The sequence below is a fragment of the Miniopterus natalensis genome, chromosome 4 (assembly GCF_054644295.1).
Source record: "Miniopterus natalensis isolate mMinNat1 chromosome 4, mMinNat1.hap1, whole genome shotgun sequence".
In the NCBI taxonomy this organism is placed as follows: domain Eukaryota; kingdom Metazoa; phylum Chordata; class Mammalia; order Chiroptera; family Miniopteridae; genus Miniopterus; species Miniopterus natalensis.
The window spans coordinates 17,195,196-17,208,262 of record NC_142084.1 but is presented as its reverse complement, the minus strand read 5'-3'; the positions used below and the strand labels follow the sequence as shown (position 1 = coordinate 17,208,262).

General features: G+C 51.2%; 1 protein-coding gene across 2 annotated transcripts; it reads right to left on the bottom strand.

Moving 5' to 3' along the window:
• Nucleotides 1–976: 976 nt before the first annotated feature.
• On the bottom strand, nucleotides 977–11,563 carry SLC23A1 (solute carrier family 23 member 1). 2 transcript variants are annotated; one of them, XM_087815931.1, is made up of 15 exons: nucleotides 11,482–11,563; nucleotides 10,324–10,385; nucleotides 9,571–9,705; nucleotides 8,965–9,122; nucleotides 8,076–8,164; nucleotides 7,840–7,907; nucleotides 7,484–7,665; nucleotides 7,233–7,353; nucleotides 6,807–6,963; nucleotides 6,339–6,486; nucleotides 5,656–5,761; nucleotides 5,267–5,396; nucleotides 5,012–5,167; nucleotides 4,485–4,568; nucleotides 977–1,224 (listed from the first exon to the last, which is right to left on the bottom strand). In XM_087815931.1, exons 1-15 carry the CDS (start codon nucleotides 11,561–11,563, stop codon nucleotides 977–979), a joined length of 1,926 nt encoding a protein of 641 aa, XP_087672057.1. The 2 variants fall into 2 exon arrangements, with proteins under 2 accessions (XP_087672057.1, XP_016059225.2); XM_016203739.2 differs by having other exon boundaries at nucleotides 4,485–4,580; nucleotides 5,024–5,167.
• Between the last annotated feature and the right edge of the window lie 1,504 nt (nucleotides 11,564–13,067).

Below are 13,067 nucleotides of genomic sequence, written 5' to 3'. Positions count from 1 at the left end.
ATTTCCACATATTGCCAAAGTACTGTAATGCAGTAAGCTTGGAGGTTATAAATTTAGGCATTGTAACCTACTGATTAAGAGCAAAGACTAGCCAGACTTCCTATGAATCCAGTAATTGTGGGCAAGTCACTTAACCTTTCTGTGACTTAGATTCCATCTCTTTAAAAATCATAGTAGTAATAACAGTATTTATCTCAGGATTGTGTAATTAGTTAATATACAGCAAGTACAAGACAGTTTCTGGCACATAGGAAGTTCTTTTTAAGGGATTGTTACTATTAAGTAATCATCTAGACAGCTCTTATTTTGTTGGAACATTTCTTAGGGAATGTGCACATTAAAACTACTTTGATGTTTAATTAGAGAGCCAGGCATCTGCATTATAGATACAGATGGAAAGTTTCAGAGTATCACTACTTCATTTTGAAGTCCTTGGGACAACTTATTACCCCAGGGCTTATATGGTATAGTTTAGGGTAACTAAAGTCATCCTGTTTTTAGTTTTTGACCATTATTGCATATGAGAGGATTTTGCTGGTTCTTGTGCAGTGTCAGTATTTCTCAACCTTTTCCATATCATAAAGTGTTACTTATTCAGCATACGGGAGTGCAGAAATGAGGCTGGCTGCCGGTGGCTGGAGTTTATGTCACATGGCTTCTAGTTGATCCAGCTTCTGCCCAGATAGATACCCAGAAGCTGAAGGGATCAGTATTTCAGCATACTGTGACATCTTAGTGGCCCACACTAGTTGAGAAGTTCCACTCTCACTATGAAATGGCTAAAGAATTTTACTCAAAATTCATATATTGACTTTTTACCCAGTTTACCTTCCCCTTGAAGGCACTCAACTAGGTCACAAAAATGGAAACTGAATAGTTTGGTTTTCCTTTTGTTAAAACATATAAGAATGATTTTTTTCAACCCTTCCACAAAAACCATAGACTAACACATCCTACCTTTCCTGGGAGTAATTTTTCAGACCTTGGTGCACACGGGCCCAGTTTCTCTATTTTCTGAAGTATCTTCTGGAACTGGAAGCTGATCTTTTGACCTTGAAGAAAATCCTTTGAAGACTGGGCAGATAGGAATGTGTTTCAGAAAGGCAATCCTTTTTACCATGTTCATTCCAATGGGGAAGTCATAGCTCTTGAGACTGGTAGACATCTCACTGTTGGCATGGGCCCCAGCTTTCCACTGTATCAGACCACGTTCCTCTAGACTCCCTGGAAAAGGACAGTGAGGTGACTTACCAGTTCCTCCCCTTCCCATCTAGCTCTGAAATAGACTTCTGGAATTGAGTGTCTCGATTCTGAAGTATTTTCTGGTTCTAAAAAGGGTTGGGTCCATGATTTCTCAGCTGCTGACTTGGCCAGAGCTCTGGGGAACCTTAAAGGATACTGGTTATAATTAGTGTTTATTGTTTACCTGCAGTGTGCCAGGTTCTGTGCTAAGTGCTTTAATTTTATTATCTTATTCCTTCAAAGTACATCTGAAGGAGGAGGTATAAAGGCACTATTGTGCAAAATTTTATGATGCAGAAGCTGGCAGAAAGGTTAAGTAATTGACATCCTACATCTTGAATATGGGGCTAGTGTGTGCTGGGCTGTTGTGGACCATAAAGTGCTCAGACTGCTGTGGGGGCAGGTTGGTGTATATTGAAACACTATAATCAGTATTAATGTGACTTCATATTTGGAAAATAAACTCCTGTTTTTATAATACAACCTCAGAAAGTCAAGCTAAGAAGAATCTTCAGTAGTGGTGGTAGAGATTTACAACTAGGGGAATTCACCCTACAGAGTTGGGGAGAGGTATATGAGATCTCAGGTTTTCACAAGAAGGCTGGTTGATGAAGATTGGCACTGTGTAAATCTGGTAAAAGTGAGATTTCTGTATGCTGGCAGTCCAGCCTGAGAACCCCATGAGTAATGCAAATGAAATGTGTCCCAGAGTCAGAGGAGAGGGCACTGAGGGAGGGCTGGGGTCCTCAGGGAAGACTACTTGGAGGAAATACTATTTGAGCTGGGCCTGGCTGCACAAACAGCACAGGTGGGCAGAGTGGATGGGGAAGAGCTGTAGGTGTAGCACAGAACTATGTTGGTTGATTGCCTTTACCCCTCATTACTGCTGGGACACACAACAGGTAGCCCAGAGTTCCCTCACCTACCTGTTATATCCCTCCCTACCTGCAGTGCTCTCTCTGTTTCTCCAAGTCCCTTCCATTCTAATCACCATCCAACCTCACTTAGGAAGCCCTCCAGATGACTCCAGCACAGGCTTATTGACCTTACTGCTCTAAATTGCTTTAAACTCAATTTTACTTCCTCTCTTGTGCTAGGAGCGCCTCAAAACAAACACTTTTTTTTGTACATCCCCTTTAGTGTCTAACCCAGGGCCAAGCTGGTAAGCTCCTCTAGCATTTCGTGAACTAAATTGGCTGCCCCTCTAAGGCTGGGTTGTAGCTAGGTAAAGAAAAAGAACAAATGCAAAGTGGTATATCAGTAGTGTTCCCATCCCACGAAAGAAAGCTGTGTGATTCCACGGTAAGGTCTTGAGTTCTGAGCTAGCCAGACCTGGGTTGGAATCCAGGTTGTACTGCCTTAGACAAGTGATTTCACCAATCTGAGCTTCAGGTTCCTCATTAGTGTATATTGAAGGACTGTTGAAGATTATGTGCCATAATATATGATCCCCTTGCAAGGATCGTTGCTGATGGGCAGTTGGATTGAAGGGTGGGATGTGATGAACTCCACGAGGCAGTCTGAGACTGTTAACATCTGGTTAGCTTAATCCAGCCACCCAAATCACAGAGAAGCCCCTCAGTTTATAGCTGCCCACCTGATGCCCTCCACCTTCCCAGATTCCCTAGGCACTGAGGCTGCCAAGTTCCTCTCAGCTTCACAGGATGGGCTGTTCTCAGTCCCCAGTCCAGCTTCTAAATAAGAGGTAGGTACCATCATCATTTACCACTCATACACCCAAAGAATGGCTGCTACCAAGAGCTCCCTCATCATCTGATGCTATCTAAAATCCCTAAAAGTGCCAAGGAGCCCTGGCCCTTTTCTGCCCACACTCCAACCCACCAGCTGTGCATAGCCAACCTCTGACTTGTGTCTTTAGAGAAAGGGAAGCAAGTGGAGTCTGCAGCCATGTTCAAGTTGGCAAGTGGTGGGGGATAGAGGGCCATCCTGTTACTCCCATTCCTAATCTCCCTGGACTGGCATAATCTTTAACCCCTGTCTCCATGGATCTTACCCTGATCTTTCAGTTCCCCTGAAACACTTCAGCAGAGGTCATGTGGTGCAATGACTGAGACACAGGCTATAGACTGCATCAGATGGTCTTTGTTAAAATCCTAGATTTGCAAAGTTACAAATCTGCAAAAGTTGTGACCTTCGGTGAGTCACTTGATAGTCTCAGCCACACCAGATAGTTTTTGAGGATGAGACACTTAGCTCCATGCCTGACCCTTAGAAGATGTTTGTTAAATGTTAATGTTTGTTACTAGTTAGGGCACCTGGTGACATTTAGTTTTTATATATTTACTGGGCACATGAAAGTGGTCCAGGAGGGTTCTCAGGAACCCCCATGAAGTATCCTCCACAATCTCTGCAATAAATCCTAATAGCAAAGACTTATTAAGTCCTAATAGCAAAAAGTTAGGGCTCTTCCTAGTAGCCACTGTTGCAGGCTGTTGACATATTTGGAGTGGGTTTTGCCAACAAACTGATGCTGCATTTGTATCTGTCCTAATAAAGCAAAGGCGCCCCTCACCCCAGCGGCTATCAAGAAATGGAGATGGAGCCTGGCCAACATGGCTCAGCAGTTGAGCATCAACTTAGGATCCAGGAGATCGCAGTTCAATTCCAGATCAGGGCATATGCCCTGGTTGCGGGCATCGCGATCCCTGGGGGTGGGGTGGGGGGGCATGCAGGAGGCAGCCGATCAATGACTCTCCTCATTGATGTTTCTATCTCCCTCCCCTTCCTCTCTCTGAAATCAATAAAGACATATTTAAAAAAAGAAATGGAGCCCGGCCGGGCGTGGCTCAGCGGTTAAGCCTCGACCTAGGATCCAGGCAATCAGGGTTCGATTCCTGGTCAGGGCACATGCCCGGGTTGCAGGCTGCAGCCGATCAATGACTCTCATCATTGATGTTTCTAGCTCTCTCCCTCTCCTTTCCTCTCTCTGAAATCAATAAAGATATAAAAAAAAAGAAAAAAAGAAATGGAGATGAAGAGGAAAAGACAAGGGCCCTGGAATGACTCCTAGCCCCATCCTCTTCAAGATCTATGAGGCATGTCTGTGCTTCTGTCTGACCAGTGGCTTCTCCCTCCAGCCAGTGGGCACTCCACCAGCCTATCTGTTGCTTCTCCCTGCCAACATCACACTGGACCTGACCACAGCTCTGGTTCAGGGGCCATCGGTTGGAATGCAGATGAGCCCAGCCTAGTTCTTTCTCCCTCCCAGGGCTGACCCATACCTGGCACTGTGTTGTCCAGTATGAAAGCAAGGCACCCTCCCACGAACATCTCTGTGGTCAGCAGCACAGTCAGAATCTGGTCCACTTCAGGAACACCTGTGGAATAGGCCAAGGGCCAATGGGTGTCATGGCCCCATCTGGAAAGCAGACCTCACGGATTTCTCTCTACTTGTGCAGTCTGCTGACTTCCTTGAGCAGGCTTGGAGCTGGAACTGCACCTCTGTCTCTCCCACCTCTGGACTCAAATTCCAGTTTTGCTAGTTGATACTTGTCATGGGATAAATCATTTAAGCCTCATCTATGACGTGGAGATAACAGTATCTATCTCATGGAGCTGTTGTGAAAGTTAAATGAGCACATGTGAAGCTCAATACCTGTCCATAGAAAGTGTCTTAGTAAAGGACACCTGCTAATTAGCTTCTCAGCTGCTGATTAACATTCAGAGTTGAGTGAGAGTTGCTCTGGCTGCGTGGAGCCTTTGAGAGTCAGGCCCACCACATCTCCCCTACCCGCAGTGAAATTCAGACAGGTGGAGGCACCTGTGTTGATGGCGCCAGGGTTGGAATCCAGGTAATTTGGCACTGTAAGCCCGAAGAACATGGAAAATCCGAGCACGAAGAGGTTGCGAGAGGAGTTCATGTCCACAAACTGCAAGTTGGACAGCCCCACAGCGGTAATCATGCCTGGGGGCATAAGAGAACCACTGGAGGCCTTGCTCCGACAGGGTGGGCTCCACCATTCCACGACCATGTTGTCACCCGGGATCCTCGAGCAGCACTCACCAAAGAGGGTGCAGAACATGCCCCCCAGGATGGGGTCAGGGAGTGAAGCGAAAAGGGCTGTGAATTTGCCAACGGTGCCCAGGACCAGCATGATGCCTGCACCATACTGCACCACGCGCCTGCTGCCCACCTGCCAGGGAGCCAGGGGGTGCGGCTATACCCAGGGGCGGGGCTATACCCAAGGGACGAGGTGGGGCTGGGTGAGTTCTGGAGCTGAGCTGGGCGGGGCAGGGTGGGCAGGGCCTGTGATAAGAGTGCGGCACAGCTGGGCGAGGGCTTGAAGCAGCCCTGGGGCTCTCAAAGACCGGGTGGGGCTAGGCCAAAGGGGACCAGGTTGGGGCAAATGGAGTGGGGGTGGGGCTCTGTGCTGCTCTACTTCAGCAGGGCACCTTCGTAATCCCCAGGACGCCAATGTTGGGGCTGGACGAGGTGGATCCGTTGCCTGTGCCCAATAGCCCTGCGATTATGCAGCAGATGCCTTCAGTGAAGATGCCCCTGTAAGGATAAGGAGAGTGGGGGGATTTGGTCCCGGCTCTGCCCCATTACCCTGGCTCGGGTGCTCGCCTTCTGTGAAAGCTGCAACTATTTGTATTATACTCCCCACTCCAGGACAAAAGGAGGTCTGGGAACCAAGAGCCCAGGTCTGAGCCCTACGCCAGTGCCCTGGCAATTCTGGGTTTCAATTTCCTCATCTGTAGAATGGAGATAAGGGTACCTGTCTCATAGTCATTAGTGGATTGCATAAAAGAACATGCATCAAGGGCTAGGCATATGGAAGGTTGTCAATGACTAGTTTCCCTCGGACTTCATTATCTCCTGCACTACTCACAACACTCAGGGTGAGAGATGAGAACATCCATCCCATTTCATAAGTAAGGAGAATGACATCTGAAAAGTATTAGCGACTTGCTCAAGTCCACACCTTATGGGACTCAACCCTCTTCGTACATTTGCTTCCTGAGTGGAATCAGAGGGGATCAGATCCACACCTTATGGGACTCAACCTTCTCGTACATTTGCTTCCTGAGTGGATCAGAGGGGATCAGATATTGGGGAGGGCAGATGGGCATACCTGTTGATAGCATGTACTGGAGGGGGTGGTGCACCAGCCAGGCGAGCACAAGCATAGTAATCTCCAATGGATTCAACGATACCTGCCAGTGTAGCACTGAACATTCCCAGGACAGCAGCTGCAGTCACCGTGGGCAGGCCCCACTGGCCTGGGTTGAGGGGAGACAGGAAGATGGATGCAGTGCCCCTGAGTAGGTTAGGAGGTAAACTAGGCAGGTTTTTTTTTGGGGGGGGGGTGGTAAAGAGATCTCAAGCTGGGGTGGGAGCTGTACAGTTATGGGAGCTTTTTGGGATCACTCAGAGTCACAAAGCTCTGGAGTGAGGCTTTGTCTAAGTTAAACAGCACTCTGCCTGGAACACAATACATGTGGCAGCTAATGCTAGCTTTATCATCAGCTGCACTGGAATCAACAGGGGCCTTATATATGGTCTGAGTTGGAGGCAGAGGGGACCAGGTGGGGTTGCTCACAGGGGTAGGGGATTCGAATCCAAGGTGCAATAGCCATGATGTCCCCTCGGGCATCCGTTCGTGCCTGGAAGCCATAGGCTGTAGGGTCTGTGGGCAGCACATCTGTCAGGGTCAGGACATAGCAGAGCAGCCACACGGTCATGATGGCCAGCACAATCTGAAGTGGGGAGGGGGAAGGGGCACACTGAGAGCCTTGGAGGTCTTGTTCCAAGCTAACCAGCCTCTACCTCAGCCCTACCCCTAGCCCCAGCCTTTGCCCCAGCCCTAGATCCCAGCCCCAACACCTGCTCCAGTCCCTGGCTGGGACCTCATCTATGCTCTGGCTCTAGTTCCCCTGCTACTTTGGCCCTTGTCCCCCACCTTGGCCCTGGATACAAGTCCAGCCCCTGCCCTAGTCCCAGCCCCAGCTGCCTCTCAATTCCTTACAGGAAACATCTTGAAGATCTGGATGCGGAAGAGAGTGAGGCCCTTGCCCCAGCGGTAGACAGGCAGCAGAAAGGTGAGGTTGCGCAGGTACTGGGAGAAGAGGATAATCAGGACAATGGAGCTGGGGACAGAGGCACAAAGAAGAGATGACTGGTAGGTAGGCTGGGGGCAGGAGACAGGGCAATGGCGGAGGAAATGTAGGGGCTAAGGAGGCTGGGGCTGGGCGAGGATCGGTCCTGGTGCCCGCTCACCAAGCTGAGATTCCCCAGTGGGAGCCAGCTCGGTCACCAGCAGCTTGGAAGACAGAGAGACCGATAAGGGAGACAGTGGGGGTGACTGTGAGAGGCCCAATGTAGCTGAGCAGGGCCCCAGGCAGCCCTATCAGCCCGATCACCACTTCCACTGTGCTGGACACCATGATGGCACCCTGGACCTGGAAGAGCAAAGATCAGCTGTAAGTCACTATGTAGAAGCTATGACCTCTACATTAAAAAAAAAAAAAAAGCCTCTAGACTACCACTTTGCATCTCCCAATTCAGCCGTGGCCCTTACTCCCATCTAGCCCCTCCTCAGGTCCAAGTCTCTTCTACTCCACGTGGGAACCCACCTCTCTTATCCGTGGGTGCCAGATATGAGAGGTGTTCAGGGGCAGACTCCAGTTACCATAGATCTCCTCTGGGGGCAGAGACAGGGACACACACGCATATGAACGGGGAACAGAGACATAGGGAAAGAAGATGCTGCCATGAATGCATCCTGGTGTCCAGACTTGGGATAGACACCCAGACCTCCAGGCTTCTGGTTCTCCCCGCTCTCCAACACAGACCCCAGAGGTGTACCCACCTTCCGGAGGACATTTCCATCTCTCCAGGGCCAGGATGGCTTTGGCTGGGACGAGAAATGCAAAGGCGCTAGCCTGGAACAGCGGCAGCCTGGAAGGAGAAGTATATAGCACCAAGGGAGCAGTGAGGTGGGGGGCAGGGACACAGACAGGGGAGACTGGAGAAGGGGCACACAGAGAAAGAGAGGGACAGAAAGAATCACACAAAGGGACAGAGACAGAGGGGCAAGGGCAGGGGCAGAGCAGAGGGAAGTCATCGAGGCCCCAGGCAGGACTCTATAACATTTTGGGTGCTCAAGGGAAGAAAACAAATAGAACCCCTGACCCACAACCTGCCCCCCTTGCTTCTCAACACCAGTTCCTGCACTGTGAGGGGCCACATGCAGAGAGGTGGACTGCTTATTTCTTGCATCCAAGCTCCACTCACAACCTTCCTCTCCTCTCACCACACTAACAACCATGCTTTAGCCACCTGAGCTAGGGTTGTGCACAAGGGGGCGGGGGCCCCCAGGAAGACAAACAATCTAAGAGGCCTGCACAGGCTCTAGAATCAGGGAAGCTGGTAGTCCTCTTTACCCCGAGTATGGCTTAATGAGTAGGGCTTAATCAGCTTGGTGAGTGGGCACCAGGACCAGTCCTCTCCTAGCTAAGACATTCCCTTAAACCCACAGACTCCTAGTCCTTGAGGAGTGCCAGGTGCCAGGGTAGGACCCCAGCTGCCTGGCTCTAAGGCTGGCCTGGGAGAAGTAGTAGCAGGTGGGGGCAGATAACAGCTTTTTTTGCCCCTTGAGTCCTCTGAAAGAGACAACCTGCTGCTGCTGCTGCCTCTGCTGCGTGTATGTGTCTGTGTCTGTGTGGGGGTGGGGGTGGGGGTGGGGTGGAGCAGCTCACCGGATGCCCAGTGTGGTTTGGATGAGGGTGGTGATGCCCACGCAGGTGAAGATGGTGCCAATGAGCTGGCTGATCATGTGCTGGTCACGGCCGACACACAGCGCCTCAGCCAGGAGGAAGGGCACAGCAATGGTACCACTGAAGCATGTCAGGTAATGCTAGGGGGTAGGGGGAAGTGAATAAGATCCACAGAGCTTACAGGGAAATAGGGCCCCCTAGCAGTTCTCATGCTTGCCTCAGTGGGCCTGAAGCCATGCTACCATAGGCAACATACCCACCCAGGATTGACACTCCCACAGGAAATTCTCAGAGGGCTACTGCACTCCTCTTTGGGGATTACTAATCTGCCCTCAAATTATTCCTGCATCTTCTGTGGAATGGGCCTTCTTCCCTGTCACTGACACTCCACCTGGCATGTGACATTTGCTCCCAGAGAGTTAATCCTCTCTCGGGCCCCAGAAGACTTCTCCCCACCCCTGCTTGGTGACAGTCACCATTTCTGGCCTTAGGTTTCTCTTCCTGTTACCCAAGATAACCTTGGCGGCTAGGGAGGGAGCTGGGATTCTGGAGAGCACGCAGTGGGAAGGCCCTTGGGGGAAAGCCCACCTGGAAGCCCAGCAGGATGCACAGGTACCAGGGCGGCACATCCTCAATCTTGTAGAGCATGTCGAAATTGGACTCTGTGGGCAGGGACACGGGGGGGTCCTTTGGGGAGGTCGCGGCTAAGCCCAGGTCCTCATGCTGGGGGCAACAGAGAACAGTAACTCAGGGTGGAGAGGTGGACACTGGAAAAGGCGATTCTGCCCCAGAATCAATCAGGTGCCTGAGTGGCCTGTCAGCTCCTCAGAATGGGGCCTTACCTCCCTCACTGTTCATCCACCCATCTGTCCCTTGGCCTGACTCTACCTGGCTCCCACCTCACATTGCTCTGTGCATGGTGAGTCCACTGTGCTGGCTCCTGGAGCCCTCAGGACCCAGGCATTCAAGCCAAGGGAATGGGCCCCTAAGTCAGAAGGCCTGGACAGACACCAGGAAAGGCCTAGAGGGCTGGAGACTATGGACAGGCTCTTTAGGGCCCAATCTGGTCCAACCCCTGCCCTTTGGAGGTGCTTGGGGTGTCACTGTTGTGGGGGGGTAGGTAGTGAGCCTACTGACTCTCAAGCTGGAGTCAGCCAGTCCCCAAGCTGAAGTTTCTTTCGCCCCGACTACCACCCCACCCCCACCCCCAATTGCCATGTTCAGCCTAGGACAGTCACTTCTGATCAAGTTATCAGAACCTTTGTCTCTGCCCTCCCAGGGAAAAGGCCTGTGCAGTCCCTCCAACCCCCACCCCACCCTGCCCCCATCCAGCCCCAGCACCTGCGTCAGTCCCTCAGGTTCCTCCTGGGCCCTCATCTTTGGGACACAGGTGTGAGCAGTTCCTGAAGAGAAGAGGGGATGGCTATAGAAAGGCCAAGAAGGACTTTACTCCATGCATCAGACATTGTTCGAAGTAAATCTGTAACCAGACCCCAATCTCCTATCGAGATTGCGAAAGCAGGACCTAGGTGGAGGTAATGTATTAACTCTGGTCATAGTGGAGTGGTAAAGGCGCCCAAGTCTCTGCCACATTCATCTCCTGCCTGCACCTGAGCTGGGACATGGGATGTCTTCTTGTTTTCCAAAAGAGGGCCGGAGTGGAGGGTGAGGAATGGACAGTCTTGGAAGCTTACCAAGCTCTGTTTGAGGTGACAGGAAAAGGAGTAGAAACAGGCACTTATTATGTCACCATCTAAATATTAATAAGTTAATCATTATCACCATTATAACCACTCTCATTTTTGAGGAATGACTGTGTTCCAGGCAACATCTATGCATTGTTGTGTTTAACCCCAGGCACTGGGCAGTATTAACCTCTTCAACAGCTGAGGAAACAGATTAGGAGATGTGATCTGACCAAGGCCACACAGGTAGCAAGATTTTAGAAAACCATTCCTAGAATTCAGTTTGGCCTGAATTCCCACATTAATGCTGTAAATCATACATTAAATGTAATAAGGCACTACCCTCCCCACCACTGCCTCTCACCCCTCAGGGTCCGTGAGGCACACAACAGATGAGCCTCTGGAGAAGGCTCCAAGGTTGGCCCAGCCTTGCCTGTCCCCTGTGTCAGGACAGGGATTCCCTTCCCCTCCCAACCAGGAACCAGTCCAAAATGAAAATGCAGGGTCCCTGTTCCAAAGGTATCACAAATTTTAAGACAGTAACAGAAGAACATTAAACACAATCTGGGGCCTTTCTAAGCACCAGGCCCTGTGTGACTGCATGTCACGCAGTCCCTGATGCCAGCCGCAGGCCCAGCCTGTCTTTCTCTCTTGCCAGGTCCAGCCCAGCCTGGCCATGGGGCCTGGAGCTGGCTGAGAGGGGCTGGGAGGGTCCAAGGGCCTGAGGCTCCTCACCTGTTGGGGTCTAGGCCTAAGGTTCTGCACCCCACAGTGCTGCCCCAACCCCAGCCCCAGCCCCTTAGGGCCCACCTACTTCTGGGTTTCTGTGCCCATGGCCAGGTCCGGGTCCGAGGACCCATGGGCAGCACGGCTCTCCAGCTGGGAAGTAGCTTCATGCCACAGCCTTGAATCCGTCAGCCTGTCCAGCCTCCAGCCTGTTCCTCTGTTGGCCTATTCTCTCCCCTCCCTTCTTGGCTTCTGCTCCCTGGTTCCCAAAGTTGTCTGACCAGTTCAAAGCTTCAGAGCTGCTCCCCAGCACTTTCCTTCCCACCCTCCCCTCCCCAGTACTCCCCAGGGGACTGTGGAAACACAGCCCTACCTCTTCTAGTCTCCTAGACATTCAATTCAGCCACACAAAGACAAAGCCCTGAAGTTGCACAGGATCTCAGATATAGTCACACAAAGGACTCATAATAGGCAGACTCAGACACAGACTCTACATAAACACAGGGTCACGTCACAGGCTCCCAACTCCACACCGGTGTGGCTCAGCAGTTCCTTGGGCCCTGGCTCCCTTCCTGGTGCCTAAGGGTTCTCTTTTTCAGGGAGGACCACACAGGAGGGTGACTCAGATAGATCAGGAACAGGCTGGGCTGCAGTGTAGCTCAGGAAAGCTGGAGAGGTCAGTGCATGCTTGGGGTACCCTTATTCTTTCAGCAATGACCTTTCCCCACCCCCTAAATCTGAATCCCCTCCCTAAGGGAGAGGAGAGAATAGACCTACCTGGGACTTGTCCTGAGCCTCTTTTTGTTGTCTAAGCCTTAGTTTCTGCATCTGTCATCTGGGGTTTAGAGCACCTGTTCTGTCCACTTCCCAGGGCTTTAGAGGATCAGAGAGACACTCACAAAGGAAACTGCGAGTTGCAACATCACCTGACCCCAGGTTCCCAGACCCAGGTAGGCCCCAGGTGGGGCCCTTTTCTCTGTTTGCTAAGAGAAGAGCCCCGGGACAGAAGCATTTCTGGGGAGAGCAGGACTTAGAGCCAAGATGCTGAAACCAGCCGGTTCCAGGAACCCTGCCCCACCCTGTCCCAGGCAGGCACCTAGGGCCCAACCGCGCCAGCTGGGGTCAGAGGCAGAATCTAGAAAGTGAGCAGCCGCTGGGAGTAAACCCAGTGAGACTACTGTCCTGGGAGGGGCACTGATAGCCAATAATACCCAATGGTTGCAGTACATGTGTCCACAAGGTGGCCTGCTTATGGAGTTTCCCATGGTTTTTCTTCTTTCTCATGATGGATCTGGAGTTTCACCGTTCACATATCTTTGACTGTTCACTGACATTTCCAACCATGACAGATCTCAGTTACCTCTGGGAAATTTGCAGGGACCTGTATTTGGCCCTCTCTAGGAGCAATATTAGCAGAAACACCAATGTCTGTTCTCCCAGCCCCGAAAGCACGTTTCACAGAGAGAAGGAATTGAGGTCATTGGGTTTTATTTGAGTCCAGAGTGGAAGGCCTTGGCCCCCTGCCCAGGCCCCAGAGCCCCAAAACTGGAAGAGGAGGGAGAGTGGCAGCCCAGAAGAGCAAGGCCTCCCTGTCCTCAAGTAGCCTACAGAAAGGATTGCGGCAGATCCAGAAGCTCCACGCCCACCCTGCTGTCTTCAGGGGCTGACCATGAA

Bases quoted from the DNA above. Each gene is read 5' to 3' on its own strand.
- SLC23A1 (XM_087815931.1), bottom strand. From the start codon at position 11,563: ATGAAGCTACTTCCCAGCTGGAGAGCCGTGCTGCCCATGGGTCCTCGG. The intron at 7,666-7,839 runs GTGGGTTCCCAC...TTGCTCTTCCAG, and splicing joins GGCACCCACGGATAAGAGAG to GTCCAGGGTGCCATCATGGT. The intron at 5,762-6,338 runs GTATGCCCATCT...TTATCCTTACAG, and splicing joins CCAGTACATGCTATCAACAG to GGGCATCTTCACTGAAGGCA.